The sequence below is a fragment of the Catharus ustulatus genome, chromosome 2 (genome assembly GCF_009819885.2).
Source record: "Catharus ustulatus isolate bCatUst1 chromosome 2, bCatUst1.pri.v2, whole genome shotgun sequence".
NCBI classification, from domain to species: Eukaryota; Metazoa; Chordata; class Aves; order Passeriformes; family Turdidae; genus Catharus; species Catharus ustulatus.
Window position 1 is genome coordinate 85,277,484 of NC_046222.1, and position 21,061 is coordinate 85,298,544.

The window sequence follows — 21,061 nt, forward strand, 5'->3', positions numbered from 1 at the left end:
TTTAAATAAGTACCAAAACTTACATTATCATCTTTCCAATCTTCATCCTTTAAAGTCAAAGCCACTTATAAAAATGGGACCAGGGCATGGCGAAAATCAATGTATCTTCCAAATATAAAACTACCCAATTGGCATATTCACAGTATTAAAAACTCTATTAACTTTTATCTGATTAAAACAGTTTGGTCTTCACCCAGTAATAAAATTGTAAAAAAACCTCCTTTTTTCTTTCAACAGAAGAAAAATAACATAAATTATCAAATTCAAATATTCATAGCTTGTACTTATATGCCACAAATTAAGAGCTACTAATTATACAGTAGCTGCCAAACTACTATGGTCTTGTGATTTTTGTAATGATAGATTTGAGGATCCAGTAGGACAGGCTGTATCATAACATCTGCAAACGAAATACCGATGAATGTACAAAAATTACACAGAAAATATTTATTTCATTACTTACCTGTTAACTACACACAGAGGTTCATCACAAAATGGATATTTATAAAATATACAAATATATATATATATATATAAAAATATATAAAATATATAGAAGTTCATATATTTATAAAATATGGATGAACTTGCTGGTTATAATCCTGTTTATAAAAGTTTATTTAACATTTTTTGGGAAAGATTCTGTGTCCTACCCAGCATTTTAAAGCTTAGTTATCAGTCTTCAGTTGATATTCAATTTAATTTCTGGCTACTGTTCTGAGAGGTGTTATATCCTGGTTACCTATTTCTAGACAAAAACAATTTATCAATTTCAAGTCTCCTAGGTCTATTAGCAACCTCTGACCTTTATATCAATCACATCGAAACACATATTGATAAGGCATAGCACCCTGACTCAGGAGACCAGTTTCAGTCCTATTTTTTTTAACCTGTTTTGAAGGCATCCATGGACAAACTATTTCACGTGTCTTTGCCAACCTGCCTCCATCATTAAAAACAAGCTGGCCTCTTTAATTAAGGACTCTCGGTCTCATTCAACTCTTCTACACATTGAAGCTTGTCTAAGACATTGCAACTACTTTTCCTGGGTGATCAACCAGGTTGGCACCTAGAACACGCTTCAATGTCACAATTTGTTTTTCTCGTAACAAGATAAGGGTGATTTCAGTCTGAGGCCTAATTATTCTGGAAATACCCCTAATCTCAGGCTCTCCTACCTGGAACTACAGAACTTGAATGTGGATGATTTTAGGTTCTAGTGTTAACTTGGCCTATGTTCATCCAGGCATGACAGAAAATCTGAAAACTGACTGAGAGATCAAACAAGATTATCCTTTGAGATCTACAGAAGAAAAAAAATTATATAAAATTTGGTACTATCTATGGTGTTATTCATCTAACAGTACTGAACAAACAGTACCCTTCTAACTCCCGGGGGAACAGAATGGTGCTGGGTTGACATCAGCTTTTTTTCCCTTTCTCACAAGAAAAAAGAAAGGACATAAATGGCAGTTTTTGTCCATTAATTATCTGGTATCACAGAGTACTTGCAGTAGGACTGTGAGACTTCCTTGTAACTCTCTGGCTCATTATGTGTATCCAGAAACCTGAATATTCAGGAACCAACTGAAGCAATTTCAGCTGCAAAGGTTTTCAATACTCAAAAATTTTTTTTAATTTCAGTCATTAAATCTTTTCATGACCTTCAAATTCAGCTGAGGCCAGGATAACAGTGTGGAACTCAAGCCAGAAAAATGGAAAAAAAACTCAACAAAACAAAACAAAAAAACCCCAAGCCCAAAAAAACCTTATCCGACTCAAAGTGATGCATCAGAAAGAGTTCTGCCTGTGGGCATGCTCTATCATTTGAAAGTACTTTCCTACCTGTCCTGAAATGAAAATTTACAGCAGCAGGTTCTTGTTGGGCCTTCGTCTGCTCAATAAATATGAAATTACCACAAGGTTCTGACAGAGTAACTGCATATTTTCCATTTGGATGTGGATCTTACCACAGCTGCCCATGTTCTTGCCACCTTTCCTGCTTTTGTGTTCTACACTCAATTCCTCAAGGGGATGGCACAAAACACTGCAGCAGTCAGAGAACATATTCTCCTGTTTTGCACAGAACACAAATTGCACCTGTATTGCAAAATCTGCCTGACTCTATAATTTTTCTGGCTGATGTTTGGATCAAGATTGCCACAGATAAATGACATTATTTTTTCCTCCCATCTTCTCCTTAGTAACAAGGCGATTATCAAAGTACTTCTGGATGAAAAAACCTATTTTTTTTCATGGCAATTACTACTAAATTAGACAAACAGAAGGGATTTTATGCTCTAAAATGAATAAAAAAATAAAACAGAAATTAATCATTGCATTTGCATTCTGGTGATAACCAACAGTTGACTTCTTATAAAGACATCATTTTAATGGTATTTAAATCCTGGGATCCCCGGCAATGTAAAAACGTATCATAACTGCAAAGAACTTGATGTCTTTTCAGCACAGACATGAACTACTTGTTCCATTCATTTAAAAAACATTTCAAATGGATACTGAAATGGATTTTACCGTAGGACAGACCTATCTCATTAAAGCCACTGTAGCCCAGCTCTTGCCTGCTTAGTCCCAGATCTTCAAGGTCCATGCATTTAAATCCAGGTGGGCACTGGTAACCTTCTTCTAGCTCTCTGGAACAGTGGGTGTCTGGGATAGCTAAATTATTCCAGGTTACATTTCTGTGAAAAATACAAAATTAAGTTGTTACATAAACTCAGTCTATAGCAAAACTAAATATTTGAAAGTGAAAGTACTACTGTGAAAAATTAATCAGCTGTTATTTTTACTATCTGCTTTTTGGTACACACTATTTTCATTAATTAAGCACTTACTGTAAAGGGCAAGCTAACACACTCCTAGAACTTCATCCTTATGTAATGACAGTACAAATACTACCAGCAGAAATTTCATCGTAATGACTAGAGACCCCATAAAAATGGAGACTCTCCAAGAAATGGAAGAGCTAACATCCAGCTCCTCCAATTGCAATTTAAAGACAATGTTTCAGGGTCCTTTGCAGATCCTGAGACTGCTCAACTGCAGTCAATCCTATGACTTTGACTTACAAAGGCATTACTTATGCTTGCTTTGACACTCCTTAAAAGGATCCTTGTGGATAACTTGTCAGTCACCAGAATGTGGATTCAGCTTCTTGTAACTTGGTCAGGACAGGTTTTCACCACAGATGAAGGGTCACAAACCATTACCTGTGTAATGCAATTAGTATCTAGGCAGTGCTGTGACTGAAATAGATCTGACTTACTTTTAGATCAGTCCAGTAATGATTTGTTAGAAGAGGTGAAAAAATTTGAACTGGTTTGAATTGGTTCAAGCTGATTTATATAAGTGACAGTAACATTTTAAAATAGAAAGATCATGAGACAAGGGCCAGTGCCCCAACACAATGTCACAGTGTTGGCCATTTTTTACTGTTGTCAGAGGCTGAGCATCACTTGTTTTCCTAGATTCTCTGGCAGCTGAGTTGAGCTGCTGGAGGCTTTGTCACACTGGACCACAATGGGAATTTAGGTAGGCCCAGCGCTAAGGGCCATAGAAGCTAAAAGGAGAGGAAGGACAAGTTTGCTGCCCTCTGTTCTATCACATATATGCCTGTGGCATGGACACATAAACATGGGTTATCTAAGTACTCCCAAACTTTGGGAAGGAGAAGCTGAGGCAGTTGATTCCCCCTAATTACTTACAGTGCCCAGTTAATAATCACAATACACAGTCCTTTGTCACAGACTGACCACCCCAATTTCCCAGAAATCGTTTAGTTAAGCGGTAACCTTAGCAAACCACCCCTGCCACCCTGAGCAGGTCCCTGCCAGGGTCTGCAAAGCAACATAGCACAGAAGTGGAGATTCATGTTACTTGTGCTGTGGGGCTGCTGGGCAAACCAAAGAGAGGAAAGGTCCAAATAAGGCTCCAACTCTGCTGAATGAGCACACAGCTAAGCAATAACTGTTTTTCTCCCTGCTTGTACTCTCTCATCCAGCATATAAAAATCCTGATTTTTGGTTCAGTCCTAGGGCAATTTCAAATCAGACGTGAAAAGGTAATCACAGTGAGCTCTGGTGTGAGAAAAAAAACAGTCAATGGAATTTTCCATTCATCTTCAGGTTGATTTTGATTTCCTGGTTCCAGCACAGACTTTTGATATAAAAACACCCAAAATGAATTGCTGAAAGTTACAGAAAAATGTTGTAGTATTCACCCTGTTATCCTGAGGCATCAGTCAGTGTCTTAAAATATGCAATTTTAAATTATCTTGCTTGTCCACAGAAAAAGTAAAACTATTCAGCCTGCCCTTTAGTAAAATTAGTATTTAGTGTTCTTCTGAAAGTCCTTTTCCTTTAATCTAAGTCACAAATACATTTTGACAGCTAAACTGGGTGAATAGAAGGTTTAACTACTTTATTTTTATAGCTTTTATGCACTGCATGGAATAGCATTACATTATTTGAAATCTGTCAGTGTGAAACCAAAACATCCTACAAAATTTTTCCCAGGCAATTATAAATGCAGATAAATAACAATTGTGACATTTATCATGTAGAAATTTCTTTATGATACCAGAGAGAGATATATCTCTGCACGGATCCACATAGAGACATGTACAGTTCCAGATGGAGTTTTAAAGAACACCCTGAAATTTAGCAATGTGCATAACTAAAAAGACAGATACATAAGCATATGTATATTTGTTCCACATTTGCAAACATGCTCAGCACATGTCATTCAAGTACTTAAAAATGTTCACCCTAATGCCTTTAAACTAGAAGATGTTAGTTCATATCCAGTTGCATGCTTTATGTTAGATTTATCATACTGCCATCCAAAAGCTATTATCATATACAGGATTAACATAAAGCAATATTTTACATATATTTTTAGAAATTAAAATGAATTCATTGGCTCAGGCAGATTCTGAACCCCAGCCACTAGCAGCTAATGAATTACACATTATGGCTTGCATTAGAAAATCCCTCAAATCCCCAGAGGCCAGCAGCGTGAGGGCATATTATTCAAAGCATTGCTGGCTCTCAATCACTGCAATGTAAAGCCTTCATTTAAGTGCTTCATTTAAACTTAGATAATTTTTTTAAAATTTATGCTCCTTTTGAAGGAAAAATAAAAAGAAAGCTGTCTCCGCACACTGAGTGGAGAAAAAGGCTAAAACTGAAGAGTCTTTGCTTATAGTACCTGTAGAGATACAGGTCTTTTTGGATCACTGTCACTTGGCAAGTTGTGTTCTGCCTCAAGACAGTAAACAAGCATAGACTAGTACCCACGGACTAGAGAATATTAGATATCTAGAAGTGGCTAGAATACCACCAAATGTTTTCAACATAAGATGATTTCAATTTTATTCCTTCATAGGCCATACTGAATATCACTTATGTTCTGAGATACTGATTCAGCACATAACTAGTTTTAAGCATCTCAAAAGTTCAATTAGGCAATGTGCTTAAATGCCTTGCTGAACAGAGTGACTGGATAAATTTATGAACAAGAAATAATTTATCCCAACAGATCAACAATATTTCTATGCTGAGTATTCAATGTCTGTGCAGCATCAACCCAACAAGCGAGTTGAGAAACCAGCTCTCCACAGGAATGCCAAGGATGCAGAAGCAGATAATTGACTCCACTTCACTTGATAGGCATCCTTCAAAAACAAGATTGTTGCAAAAGATGTAGGACTGTCACTCTGAAATATTTTTAAGTGCCTGAAGAATGTTATGATTACATGCACATATACACCACAGGAAGGACCTGAATTGATGTCTCTTGTTAGTTTCATGGCATCTGTTACAAAACTGGTCTTTCAACCACCATGTGCTCATGTGAAAACAATCCCTCTTTAGCACCTTCTCCTTATTAGGGCAGGTCTTCAAAGAGGGGTTTTCACACCTTAAAAAACAAATTACTGTGGTAGCTTTTAGCTTCCTGTTTTCTGCTAGCTTGGCTCTCTCTGCTGAAAATAGAGATGGGTAAAAAAAAAGGTGATTTTTAAAAAAATTCTGGTATTCTATTAATTTTCTAAGATATCACCAGAATGCCCTTCAAAATTAAAAAGCTCCTTGTGCAGTTTCCAGATCCAGAAAAATTAAAAAAACAAAACAAAACCTAAGCAGTATACTTATCAATAAGGTAAAAAAAAAATCACTTCAAATGGTTCATTAGGTAAAGAAGTTATTAAGTAAAAATTATTTAACTGGAGCTGAAGGTTTTCTGTATTAATTAAAAGGAACCCTATGTATGTCCCTGAAAAACAGGCACTGCCCAGCTGCCGACTGGAGAGCTATAGCAGACATAAAAAATGCCTGGTAGATCATGAAGGAAATAAGTAGCAACTGTGCAGCTTCCAAAGAGGGAGCAAGACATTAACTGGGGCTCAGAGGAATTGGCAGAGTGTTCTGTGCTATCAATTTTCATTAGAGACTTGGGGGACCCTATGAACCCAGCTACATCAAATCACACCAAGCATATGATGAAGGGTAACAAAAACCTTTGACAACAGAGAAAGATGGTACAGTTCTGAAGACTTTAAAGGTTACTCTCAATAACTGTGATTTAATGTCAAGCAACGAACTGAGGAAGTGATAGAACCTTAGAACCTAAACACAAAATTGACACTGCTGTATAGAAAGAATAAAGAATTTTCTTTTTGATATCAAGAATTATAATTTTTTCTTCTGCTAGACATCTAACTCTGAACATGCAATTCTGAAAAAAAAGAAATCCATTCCTATATGTTTCAGAAGAGATGCTTCTGCTTTGCTATATTGCCAGAACACAAAGGAAAAGCACCAAGCTAGTGAGACTCTAGCAATAAACTTTAAATAAATCCAGAGAACCCCATGGTACACAGAAGTTGTTCCTGAAGCTCAAATTAAATGGACGCTGGGTTAGGATCTCTCAATAAATGCGTTCTGATGAAGTAATACTGTTTTTCTACATTGACTTTAAACAAGTTATCTGATAAATAGTAATACACTGCTCTCTTATATAGGTCAATGACATCTAATTAATTTGTTTTTATTCTGAAAATCAGCACGATTTACTACCATGAAACATTTTCCCTGCAGCACTCAGCACAATTATTATAGTCCATGAACCTACTTTTTAAAGCTTTAAATTTTATCTTCTATCAGTATTTCATGAAATTAGATGTAATTTACAAACTGACTTCACAGTGGGAAAGTAAGGTCAGCTGTGTCATGAGCATTCTGTTTTTAACAATGTTTTGGAGCCCTTTTAGAAACAACAAAATTTAAAAGCAAAATATGTATAGATGTATATTAATGGTAGTGGAACCTCTCAGGTCACAAATCTGATATAGCAAATAATAATTCCTAGTGTAGCAAATAAAAACTTATTTTTTACAAATATATTTCTAATTCATTGAATCATACAAAACGACAGATTTTCACACAAAATGCAGAATAAGTTGTTTAGTCAGCAACACTTCAAATTCTAGATTTAAAGCTCCCTCCCACAACTTGCAATGAGTCCATGAAAATAGCCAAAACTTTTAATTCAATTTTATTTTCCTCACACCGACTACTGGTGCCTTGGGGATGCCTCATGGTAGCCCTCAACATTTAGACGCTGATCTAGGAGGCTGCAGGTCTGTGAGAGCCCTGTATCCTACTTGAGCATCCTGGGTACATCAGTAACACCAAATACCTGCCCATGGGTAAGTGCATCAAGTTAAAAACCCTTCAAGTTAAAAAAAAAAAAAAAGATCAGCCAAGTCACCAGCCTTAGTTTGTTCTCCCCCTTTACCTCCAGCCAGTCATAGAGCATATAGCCTTGTTCTCCAACCAAATGACTTTCATTAAGGAAGAGAATTTACAGAGATAAAAAGAAAAAAATACTTATGACATCACTATAATTAATGGCTGTAATTTTACACCAATAAAAATGAGAAAATCTGCCATTAAGATTCTTATGACAATATTATACAGAAACATTGTGCAGAAGGGAAGTTTTAAATTACTTTTCTAATTAGAACTTATCCTCTTAAAAGCTCAGATAGTTTATGGCAATTACTATACATCTGATGATACCATTAGGTAGTAAAATATATTAGAATTTTTATTTAGTATTCCAAGTTACATTTGTTTTCAGCAAGTCTGGGAACTTGAAAGTTAGGAAGCCTAGAAGGAAAATTGCTTGATTTTTACCTGATTCCTTGCAAAAAGTAAAATGGGGAAAGGTTAAAGTTTATTTGTTGCATAGTGACCAAGAAAACAATCTAAGCACCTAGGCAAATTTCCTTTGCTTTTTCCTTTTGTATATGTTTCTTATTCCCAAAGCCATATCTTAATTCTTAGTGTGCTCATCCAATCAAGTCCTTTTCTCCATTTCCTTTTCCTTCCCTAAGTGGGAAACTGAACATACAACAGCTGTTAAGAGATGGCTCCTAGACTACTTCCTTACACTAGTGATCATTTCACAGGCCTAACAATAATAACAGCTGCTCCTGCACGGTTGTTAGAATAATAATAACATGATGCTATAATAATTGTAACAGATTTGTTTCTATAATGAAGTTTTATGTTTACCATTTTCATAATTATTACCCCATTATGACCTCAGCTTAACAAGGACAATATTAAATAAATCACTGATAATGATATTTCTAAAATTTGCAGTAGTAGTTTATTATTATGATTGGGCATAATTCTTTCAACGTGCATTCAGTGTGAGTGAACTTACGTGTCACTGTAGTCAGACACATATATACAGTAATTACACGATTATAAGACGCACCATTTTGACTAAAGTTTTGCTCCATGCCCGGCAGTGCGGCTTGTATTCCGGAGTGGCTAATATATGAAAAAAAGTTCAGAAATTTGCCAACCGGAAATGCGAATATGCAGCAGCCCTGAGCTGAGCCTGCCCTGCCCTGAGCAGGGCCAGGGCTGCCCCCGGTGGCCACAGGAGTGCAGGGCCGGGGCCGGCGGGGGAGGCGGGAGCCGTGCTGGGCCGGGGCCGTTCCCCAGCAGGGGAGGGGGAGCCAAGCCAGGCCGAGGCAGCTCCACGGCAGTGGCAGGGGGGCCGGGCCGAGCCCGCACGGCCCTGAGCCAGTAAACCCCGCGTTCTCACGATTCTGTTACTAATTGGCCACTTAGTGAAAGTTGCACACGGATCCTCACTGCGAACGAAAGTGCGGCTTACAATCCGGTGCAGCTTGTATATGGAGGAAAAACGAAACGTTGCCAACACTCTGGAAGTGCGGCTTATAATTGGTGCGGCTTGTAATCGTGAAATTACTGTAATTGCTAACTTCAGTGAAGTAGCACCATACTGCAATTGAGTTCTACTGATACACCTTCTAATTTATGCAGAAAGAGATGGTTTAGAACCATGAAACTTAGAACCACGCTGCTGCTGGAGTCATTACAGGTTCTAGAGAATCCAGTAACTGCCATCCAAAATCACAGGTGAAAGTGAAAGAAATTTCAGAGTACCTATCTGGTTTAAGGACTATAGATTTGTTTAGGCATAATTCTTCCTCTGATATTTTATAATCTTAGCATTCCCAAGGGTCATTTTTAGATATTATGTTTTACTTTTGGTCAAATTTAAATCTAAAGTCTCATGTATCATACTTTCAGAGCCAGTTTCCTGTTTTTAATTCAACAACAAAAAAAAAAATGTGTTATCTTTTAAACTGTAAGTGTGGAAACTTCATCCATATTTAATATTTCTCATAATTATATCTGTAATTATAAAGCTTCCAACTCTTTCTGGTAAAAGAATGTCTCATATCTATTAATTACTTTTATCACATTAAAAGATAAGACAGGGCATGCTTAAGGACTCATGGCTCTATAAACAACATAAACACAAAGCTTAAGCTTTGGCAACATTCCATATTTCACATTTTAGCTTGGCAAACACAGATTCTACTAATCAAGAATTAGTAACTGAAGAGAATATCAGACACCATCTGCTAAGGATAATTATATTCAAATCAACAAGCCCAAATAACTGAGGGCATCTCTTCCATTAATTTTTAATAAATCTTGAAATAGCAGGGAAATTCCGGAAGAATGCTAATGTGCCATTAATTTTTAAAGAACAAGCAGCCCAACTGCTTAGGCTGACATCAAGCAAGACAAAAAGAAAGAGCAAGCTGATAGAAAGTCTAATTGGTAAAGAGTAAAGAACATTAATGTAATAAATGGTAGCCAGAGTAGATTTAGAGAAATAATTCTCATAATAGTAACCTGATTTTTATAAGATTAGAGATTTGTCAAATAAAATTGCCTAGCTTGGACTTTGTAAAGCATTTAATTCAATAACACGACTGATTAAAAAGTTGGCACCATATAGTATCAATAAAGTACCAGCTAAATGGCCTGAAAACTGATTAACTGACATGTCAAAAAATATTTGCCAGTGAAATGATCACCATGATCTACCAAAATCAATGAGGGAAAACATATAAAATTAAGAATAAGGATAGAAACATAAATAACAATATGAACAAGGCATTAAGACAAATTACCAGAATTACAGTAGTTTCACGAATACAAGCCGCACGGATTATAAGCCGCACCCCCGGTGCCTCGACAATGTTGCTGTCTTTGTCAATAGATAAGCCGCACCCCGAATATTAGCCGCACTTTCGTTCGTCGCGAGAATCCGTGCGCAGCTTTCACAAATTGGCCAATTAGTAACAGGATCGCGGCATAGCGGGCTTTACTGGCTCAGGGCGGGGCCAGGCAGGCTCGGCCCGCTCATGGTTGCCGACGGGGCCGGGTGGCCCAGCTCAGCGCCACGGCTCGGCGGGGCTGGCCGGGTGGTACTGCTGCCGCCGCCGGGCTCGCTGGCCCCCCTCTCCCGTCAGCACCGCCCCGCTGCCGCGTTCCCTAGCCCCGCCGGCGGGCTCGCCGGCCGCGGCGCGCCGCGTTCCCTAGCCCCGCCGGCGGGCTCGCCGGCCGCGGCGCGCCGCGTTCCCTAGCCCCGCCGCCGGGCTCGCCGGCCGCGCCGCGCCGCGTTCGCTAGCCCCGCCGCCGGGCTCGCCGGCCGCGCCGCGTTCCCTAGCCCCGCCGCCGGGCTCGCCGGCCGCCCCCTCCCGTCTGCACCACCGCCACGTTTCCTCGCCCTGGCCGGCACTGCAGGCCCCCGCTCCGCCAGGCTCCCCCACGCTGCTGGCCCCGATTCTGCTGGGCTTCCCCCGCTGCCAGGCAGCCCCACCCGCCGGCCTTCCTGCTTCTGCCATGCTCCCCTGCACTGCTAGCCCCAGTTCTCCCGGGCTCCCCCGCCCTGCTGGCTCAGGCTCTGCCGCCCTCCCTGCCCCGCCCTGCTGGCTCAGGCTCAGCCGCCCGCCCCCCACACTGCTGGCCCCGCCTCTGCCAGGCTTTCCCACCTCTGCCGGGGCCGGCCGGGCTCCAGCTTGGCTTGGGGCTGCCGCGGGCTCTCACTTCCGTGTTGGCAGCTTTTAGAATTTTGTTAATAGATTAGCCGCCCCGGAATATTAGCCGCACTTCCGGGTTTCCACCAAAATTTTGGTCAAATTGGTGCGGCTTGTATTCGTGAAATTACTGTACTTGGTTACCTTGATCAAACAACCCAAATGTGCTTTAAGACAACAGATGCAAAGTTATAATGGTAGGATCCCTGAAAGCAAATCTTATGGCCTACAGCCTATGGATTAAAACAAATAAGAGGATGGAAATACTGTGTTTATAGGTACCACATAACATTTTGAGATGAGGGGATATAACAAGGCATCCTCTCATATTGGTCCCAATAAAATCATGGCAAGAAAAAAACTGCTTCCCCAGACTATACACTCAAAAGCAATAATGAATTAATATTCCTCTATGAAAATAACATAAATTATGATCAATAATCCATACATATTTTGATCACAGTTTAATATTTTTAGAACTGAGGAAGTCATAGAAAAAAATGAATATGACAACACTGAAGAAGGTGGTTTGCAGTAAAAGACCTAAAGGGCTAAATAATGTTAGTTTATTAAAAAGCATATTGAAAGGTGCCTCAATTGTTGTAAGTGGATTCACACTGAGAAAATACTAGGAATTAAGGCTCTGTGTAATCTGGCATTAAAAAGTATAATAAGAATAGAAAGCTAGCAGTTGAAGCCAAACAAATTAAAATGATGAAGCAGGAAAGTTTTTTAACAGTGAAATGTTTTTTGAAAGAAACAAAAAGTTCCCTTGCTTATGACTGTGCAAACCTGTTAAGAATAGATACACACCTAGGAGATGCACTGGAGTCAGATACAAGCTATAAGGTGTCATAGAAGGGAAATAAATTGAAGACTAGATGATCCAATAGTTACTTTTAATTTTAAATTCAATATATAGATACTGTAATATTTTACTACTGCTAATATATTTTCTTTCAGTAATTTTTCCCAACATAAATGAATTTTAATATATTGCAATTCAGTTTAGATCTTTTATCCATTAATATCTGTTCACTTTCAGGCTTGGGGCTTTTTTGTCAGTTTTCACAATCTTGTAGTGTCTAAGTTGGAGTCTGTGGATGGAACTTCTTCCTTTGTTTTGCCAATTTTAGAAGAAGAAAATTACTTACATGTTTATTCAACAAATTAAGAAAACTAATGTTTTAATGCACTTTCTTCTCTTGTCCATATTCAGTAATAAGGCATCATTACACTGGACTGCCTAGTGAGGCAACAACTCTTTGCTGAACCCCTAGAAGGAGCTGCACAAGTAACGACTGCAGCTCTGATGTCCTGCGTTAGCCTACCTCATTTCAGGCAATGAAGACAGACAGAGAGAAATACATTTCCAAAGGTTTGAGGTCAGCAGGTTCATCCACACTCCTGAGGCACCTTCCTCTCTTTGACAGCCAGAGAGGAAATTCAGGGCATTTAGGTTCCTAGCACAGGCGCTAACATCAAAGTCAGATGATTCTGCCCCCATGGCAGATCACTTATGTTACACAAAGGCAATAGTGTCATTGCCCAAATGAAAACAGGATGGTTGCAGCTACTCAAAAAAATTGACAAGCTATTGGTTTGATCACTTGTTAACTGGCATTAGAGGAAATTAAATTTAACTTACTCAGCCATTACCCTTCAAAGTAACAAAGTCACTGAAGTTGACCGCAGAAAAATGAGTGAAAGAAATATTTCCTACGGACAGTGCTGAAATGGACATGCAGACACTAGAAAGAAAAGCTCAAAATAGAAAATTTCAGAAGTTCCAGTATGCATTTGTTTATAAAGAAGCATGCACAAAAACAGTACTATTTTGAGATTTCATCAAATTCCACATGACAAAACAACTCTATGATGCCCCATTTTTGTGACTGCAACAATCACGACAGAGCTGAATTCAAATGGAAATTTCATCGTATGTATGCTAATGCAAAACTTGTTTCAGAGGAATAAACACAAAATGAATTAGTGGCATTTACACAATGAAGGAGGCTGTCACTCTAAGTCCTTAATATACAAGAAATAAACAGAAAGAATTAAAATCAAATCCAGCTAGCTTGCATGAATCTGCATGTCACTGAGGTATATTAAATCAGACTTATTTACATGTGATCCCATCCATATAGTACTATTACAATCCAATACAGTATTTATTTATAGGATTTAAAAGAAAGTAAAAAACACCTCTCTTCTTGTTTAAATTGCAAAGTCATAAACTGAAATATATTAAACAATCTAAGCTGAAGACTGTATCCAAGTTGATTTTCAAGTATGTTCAGGACCACTTCCAAAAACTCAAGGTAGGCAGGAAGACTTACTGCCAAAATTGGATTGCTGTTTTGTCTTTTGAAAGGGATTCTCTGTCAGGGCATTACAGAGAGAAGTATCATTAGAATACACAGCTGCAGATCTATGGTAAGGTAAAATAACTTTTTCAGGGATCCAAAACATTGCTAGGCTTCCATGAGACCCAAATGTAAAATCTCAAATTGGTCTAGCCTTCAAGTCTACAACCTACCTCCTTCTCTAAAGAAAAAATAAATGAGGCATTGACAGTCTGTAACCAAAGCTTTGTCCTCAAATAGCAGCTGAAAAGCCCTTCTCATTACCTTGCCAGGTAGAAGGTGTACAATAAGGTGGTTTGGATTGCAGTTTTAATACTGCTGCTGGGCAGTACTGTTATAATAAGTTTTTAATACTGGGCACGACAGTCAAGAAAAGAGGCAGACAGCACAAAAGGCTAAACTGTAACAGGTAATGACTCTTGTTCCTGCTGTCTTTGCAAGTGTCCCTAATAAAGAGAAGGTACGAGGATGCTAAGCCTTTATTTGAGGCAAACTGGAGATGAAGACAAGGAGCTGAAAGGAAGAAGGTGGCAGTGATGTACGAATTTGTGAAGAAAACTGGTCAAATCACACATCAGTGAACCAAGCACAGCCTGCTATAACAAGGAAAAAGGGTGGCAAGTGTTTTAGGCACTGGAAAAGAGCAAATGTGGTATGCATTTGTGTCAAGTACAAACAGTGTAGTTCACTGAGTATAAATGCAGGTCTTCTAGACCAAGGAGTGACATTGGATTTGGGGGTTTTTCTCGAAATTTGTTAAAAACTCTTCTATCTTACATGAGAGAGAGAGAGAGCAAGGGAGTGAGGAGCCAACTACATAAGCAGTTGAAAAAGCAGTGACAAGGAGACGTATGTAAAGATTGAATAGAAACATATTTTATGTAATTGGAACACCAAATTAATAATTGCACCTCTATAATAAAAAGCATGTTTTGGGGGGAGGTTTAGACATTCCATGTGGGGTAGGAATTGAAGTCGGAACATTCATGAATAGGGTTGGTACACAAAGGGAGAGAAAACAATAAAAAGTACACTCTCTCACTCTGTCCTAATGTACAATATACCTGCATCCAAGCCTCCTCACTTCCAATGTGTCTACCTTTTAAGAGAGCTCTTCAGATACCCAGGATAACAATACTCAACCTTGTGTTATGTCAAGAAGGACCACATAAAATCAAAGGAAAATAAGGTTGGATATGAACAGTCAGTAGGACATTAAATACAGTTCTCTGCCCCAGTCTATTTCTACTTTTCCCAAGAGAAGTTCCCACAGCCTGTTTTAAAGATCCTCAGGAGTGAAACTGGGAGCCTCTCTAAGAAAGACAGGTGCAACTTTATCCCTACCACTGCAAACTTTTTTCCTAATATCCTATCTAACATGAAATTTTCATCCTGAAACTTCATATATGTACTTCTTATTCTAGTGTATTACAGAGAGACCAGATTCCTTCACTCTGCACAAAAGTGCTTATCCAGGAAAAACCTGTGATACGTCCGCTAATTTCATTAAGTCAAAAAACTGCTCAACATTCTTTATCAGCTATGCTCCATTTCTATATATATTTGTCTCCTTTAGACTCTCCCCAGACAATGTCTATATCTAGTAAGACACTACAATTTTACATTTTTAGAAGAGTAGAGTACTGTTGATCTCTGTTCCTCCATTATGCTTTTAAATCACTTTATGATGAACTACCTTTTCAATGTCACACACTATGCTGTATTTGTATGGCTGGTTTTTCTAACTGCAATATATTGTTCTTGCTGCCTTTCATCCAGCTTTTCAGATCATGTCTTCAATTTTTCAAGACCATTTTAATTCTAATCTTGCCTTCCAAAACATGTGGAATCCTTCCCCACCTCACATCATCCTCAGAGCAATAAGTGTATTCCATGTGCCGCCACGCAGGATATCAATGAAACTCCAAAAAGCACATGGCAGACTTAAGTGAATCCCTGTTCTTTCTGTTCTGACATTAGTAGCATCTCACTGAGCATGTTTTTTAAACAGTTTTGGACATGTTCTATGTTTCTTTTCACCTTAACCATATTTCTCCTGCCAGCTTACAAAAATGTCCTGTGAGAGTGCTACAAAGCCTTTCTAAACTGAAGAAATAACATCCACTCCCCTCCAATTCACATGGCAGTTATGCTGCTATAGGCAATTATATTTGACATTTCCATTAGAAATCTATATTAGCTCCTATTCACTTCCTTGTTTTCTTCCAGCTGCTTAGAAAATTTTTGTTTGTTTTTTCACCACAGAATTCTTTCAGGGAAAGAAGTTAAACTTACAGTATTCCAGACATAATTTCCTGGTTTTTCTTGTCCCGTCTCCTTCCTCCTTTTTAAAACTTCTACTGTTTTCCTGCTTCCCACCCATCCTCCACAAGTTCTCAGAACTAATAAAATAACTGAGATGATAGCTTCAGTCTGCTCACAAAATCTCGGGATGAATGAATATTCCAGCATTTCCTGGGCCTTATTGTATTGCATTAATCCAAAGGATTGGGAGAGTAATCGAATCTAGGCATCACATTCAGCTCCTAGAAAACAATATGAAACTGAAACCAGTCACTTGTTTTTCAAAACAGTGCAGGAAATAGATCACCCATGGAAAGAGATCTGAAACATCATTGAAACAGATCTCTTTCAAAATTCTTCCTCAGTACTCCTTATAAATGCTTGCACATTTATTGCGCAGCATTTCAAGGTTAAATTAGATGTACTGCTCAGTGATAATTGCTATTTAACCTACGAAGGTTAGGACATCCACAGCCTTCTGTATTACTTGCCTGGCTTCCTCTTGCAATATAAAGAACAGAACTTTCCTAGCTTCCTTTATATTTAAGAAATCAAACACTACCCAATAACTCATCAGGTAGATTCAGTGGCTATCACTCTTGGGATTCTGTTTTTCTGGGGATGTCTGGTCTTTCCCTCAATTTTGTGATACACTGGAGGATATTCTGACTTCTGGCATGCTGGACCCCTGCAGGTTTCCATGGAAAGCTCAGTACTCACCAAGCCTTATTTCTGTACAGCAATTATGAGGTAAAAATCTTGTGGTTCAATATAAAACTTTTCCTTCAGCAAAGAGGAGACTAGGTAGTTGTTATTCAAATTCTTGTATTTATAGTGAACTAATTTTCCAATAATCTTTAAAATCCACTCTAGTTTACTCAAAAGGACTGATTCTCAAAAAAAAAAAAAAAAAAACCCTCATAAAAATTGACAGGCTGAGAAAAATTTCAATCAACTTTGATGTCTGCATGGAGACAGAGAATTATGTAAACTTAAATGGCTCCAAATCTTAATATAGACATGTACATGTCATTACTGAGCCACCAGGAGCTGAGGTAATTGGGTTCTCATCATTCTATCCTAGACCATCACTAAAAGGTCACCTTTTTGTTTAAAACTGAGCTGGATAAACAAAAACAGTATAAGATCTGTGTTAAATGAATCGAAAGTGTAATCACCTTGGGTAACTATCTGTATAACAATTCTAATAAAAAATAGGATTTCTCCTCAGAAAACACATGCACCCTGAAAGTGACAAGAGCCCAGCTCCTGAAGGCTCTTTCCCCTGGGCACCAATACTGGTCACCACATCAGCACTCTCATCCATTCTTCAGACATGGTTCCATTTAAACTGAATTACTTCCCTTTTTGACTGATGCTGCATTTTAATTGATTTTGGTTGGGGTTTAAACAAGATCAGGCCTGGAAAAGTAAAATTTTTGTCTCTGAGGAGTTTATACTAGAGATATGCTACCAGTAAGAGAGATTGTGAATGAATCTCAAAGACAATATTAAAGCAGATCTGGTTGTTCACTAAAATCAATAAATTAATGTGCTCTGTTAAAGAAGTCCTGTTACATTGATTTTTCAAGCTTGGGCTTTGATTTCCTCCCTTTCTCAGAAACCTGATTACTCCTTCTTACTTTCCCACTGCTGATGTAAGACAGTATCTCAAATTCCTTTTGTTCTTTTTAATCGTATTTATTTTCTCTACTAGATATTGTGGTGAACTTTCAGCTTCAGAGTCTTTGAAGCTGTTTTCTGACATTTTCGTGGCCTATCCACAGACAGATGGAAAGACGGCCAGGAGCCTCTTAGATCTTTCCACTACTCATAATTATCTTTCTTATCTGTTTTCCCAGACATCTCCTGCTTTAAACAAGAAACTTTGCAAAGAAGGATTTTAAACTGACTGCCATGGTGACAAGGCAGATGGGTTGATAGAAATATTCAGCCTACACCTTATCAAGTGTTAAAAAAAAGGCGCCTTGAAGAATGACTTGGAGAAAATAAATAGTTAAGTGCTACAATTTACACCAGTTAGCCTTATTAGTTCTTTCTCTTTTGATGAGGCTTCCTTCCCCTTAGCTCCAGTGCAGACTGAGATCTACAAAAGGAAAATTTACTGATGCGGAATACATATAAACCGATCATGCACTTTGGAAATATTCTTGGGTAGCCAAATGTATCTTGGGAGTAAAATAAAGAAAGCACTAACTAGCTACATCAATGATTTGGAAAAAAATTCTCTTTCCTATATTGCGTGAAAGTACCTTTTGTATACTGGAGGTTACCAAGAATAAATTACAGTAGATCTGGGAACACAACCATTTTCACCTTATATTGCATATCTCCAAAATTAATCTCAGATACAACAAAAAAACCCAAAAAAACCCCTGTCAATCTGTTTATAATATATAGATTTATCAAGATAATTTGATTATAAATAGATTACATTTCAAACATACCATCTTTTAAGCAACTAAAGAAGATCCATACTATGTAAATCCACATGATACACCAATTCTTGACAGAAAAAGATGTATTGGTTGGAGATATTATCGGGAAAAAGTTTTTATACTATAATTGAAAAAGGATAAGTCATAATCATGAGGAAATAGACCAATAAAATTGTCTAAGAAGACAATGTTCCGCATAGGGAAGACATTTGTAAGAATAAAGGAAAAAAGGACTTATCAACAACAATAAACTCCTCAGCCTTTGTAAGTAAGTGAGATTCTGCTGATTTCTCAGACAAAATGAAAACTCAGACTGTAGTTATCTCACTTCAATATTTTTGTTTGTCAGAGTTAACATCAGAAAATGACTGAGGAGGTGGAGAGACAGGAGGTCAGACAGTGTGGGCATTGAGAAGATTGGAAAGATAAAAGAACTTGCAGCAGTCAGAGGCAATAAGTGTCTGATGAGGATACCCTGTCCTTTCAAAAAAAAAAAAAAAAAAGAATAGGAAGATTTTAAGACACCATTTTCAAAAGAAACTTGACTGCCTCATAATAATAATTCATAAGGCAGTAGATTTAAAACTGATTTATAAAATGCCAGAAATAGATGAAGTCTTGACCACAAAAATAAGATTTTACCCTTCCTGCTTGCCATGGAGTTCTGCATAATAACAGGTAAATCACCTAAAATTAAAGTTCTCAAAGGTGGTCACTAATTGGATGCTTTTCATTTTTCTAATCTTGACTTGGGAGCCCAGGATCTGGTTTGAAAAAGTATTGAAAATTTACAGCTGTGTCTCATTAAAGACAAGTTATTTAAGGACAAGTACAGCCAACATTGGCCACTCTCCATTGCCTGGAACTGAGCCACCTGAAACAGAGAGACAGACAGACAAACTCAATCTCTGAGAGGAATGTTTAACCCTCATTATAAAACTGAGAAACTGAACTTCAAAGGTAAAAGTAAAATTTGGCAAGGCAATTTTCATACTTTTGTGCTCTATTACATTCCAGATAGTAAACTTCCTGGATTCAGAAGTGGCATGCCCCCTTCTTTCTAAGTATATTTTGGACAAATATCTGTCCATACTGTCCTCTTTTTGCACCAGAACTGTTATTTCTTTCTCTGTATTTATTTTCCTAGCCTAAGGTGGGAATTATAAATTCTTGAGCTAACTCCAGGAAGGTCAGCCCTGATCTACATGAAAAAGGCACACCCTAACTCCAACCTCAGCTTCTGCACTACATTCTTCGAAATTTAAAAAGGAACAAATAGGTTGAAGTCTTCATACTGTATCATTATACTATATAATGATACAGACAAGAAGAGGAAAACTATTTTCAGAGTAGGAACGAGCAGTATGCCAAAACTGAGGCGTATATCCACATGTCAACAAGGAAGAAAAAAGCATATTGTTCTTTGGAGGCGTACCATTCATCAGAATAATTGGAGGAACACTTTTAGGGCAATAAGTGATGTCCAATGTAACTGTACTCATCATACACAATAAGAGGAACCATTTAAAATTATAAGTCTGGCAATGGCAAAAGTGATTAACTGCTTGCTGAATGTGTCTATCCCAGGTACCTTAAAAGTAACTTAAATTAGATTTCTAATATTTATACAGCTAAAAACATACACTTGATGATATTGAAAGAAAAAGGAGTTAAGGCTAGATAGTAAATCTCAGATCTAAAATTCCCTTAGTTCTGCATACTTGGCTTTTCCAACTTTAACCCTGTTTAGGCAGGTTTTAAATTTTGTTTTATACACTGGATATTTGTCCCTTTTAAGGTTTTCCTGTAATCCAGCCTTTCAAAAACCTAAAATTGAAGGGTTTCTGCATACCATTAAAAAAAAAAATAGTGCCTTATTCAGAGAGAAACCCAACACATGTAGAAAAAATTAGCCAACATTTTTATGGGCAGCCCTAAAGTCACAAACCTAAATTTCCATATGGTAAACATTATTATGTCATATTTCATCTTTTTCTGCTGGTTTCAAGGAAAAGTTATATTCAGTGAAACAAGCAATTACATCATGCCCAATCTTTCCTGTGTTGTGTATTTCACTCATTTTTTCAAACAACGTTCTCTAACTCACAGAATTGCAGACCTTCTCATTACCACATGCAAATTTTTTACAAAGCCTACCATGTCTACAGGAAGCTGTCAAAAAATGTGTGCTGCAAAGATATTCTCTTAAAAAAGAAAGGAACAGTTAGAATGAAAGAACTTCTATGCATTAAGTATACAAAGATCAGCCCCATATTTTACTATATTACTGATTACATAATTAGGAAAATGTCCCAAAGTAATTTTTTTAATTTAACAAAATACCATATTTTGGTATTTGGTTTAGCATATTCTCAAATAATTTTGTAACCTTTTTGTATCAGCCACTTCTAATTTTATATTTGATAGTTTAAAATTCTAGTTTAGAAAAAGCTTTAATACAGAGTTTT

At 37.7% G+C, this 21,061-nt stretch overlaps 1 protein-coding gene across 1 annotated transcript in view; it reads right to left on the bottom strand.

The window, feature by feature from the left end:
• The window catches only part of NALCN (sodium leak channel, non-selective), a 235,583-nt gene that overhangs the window by 179,607 nt on the left and 34,915 nt on the right, over positions 1–21,061 (bottom strand). Inside the window, 1 exon segment of the mRNA XM_033051319.1 lies at positions 2,548–2,702. Coding sequence (XP_032907210.1) covers positions 2,548–2,702 — 155 coding nt within the window.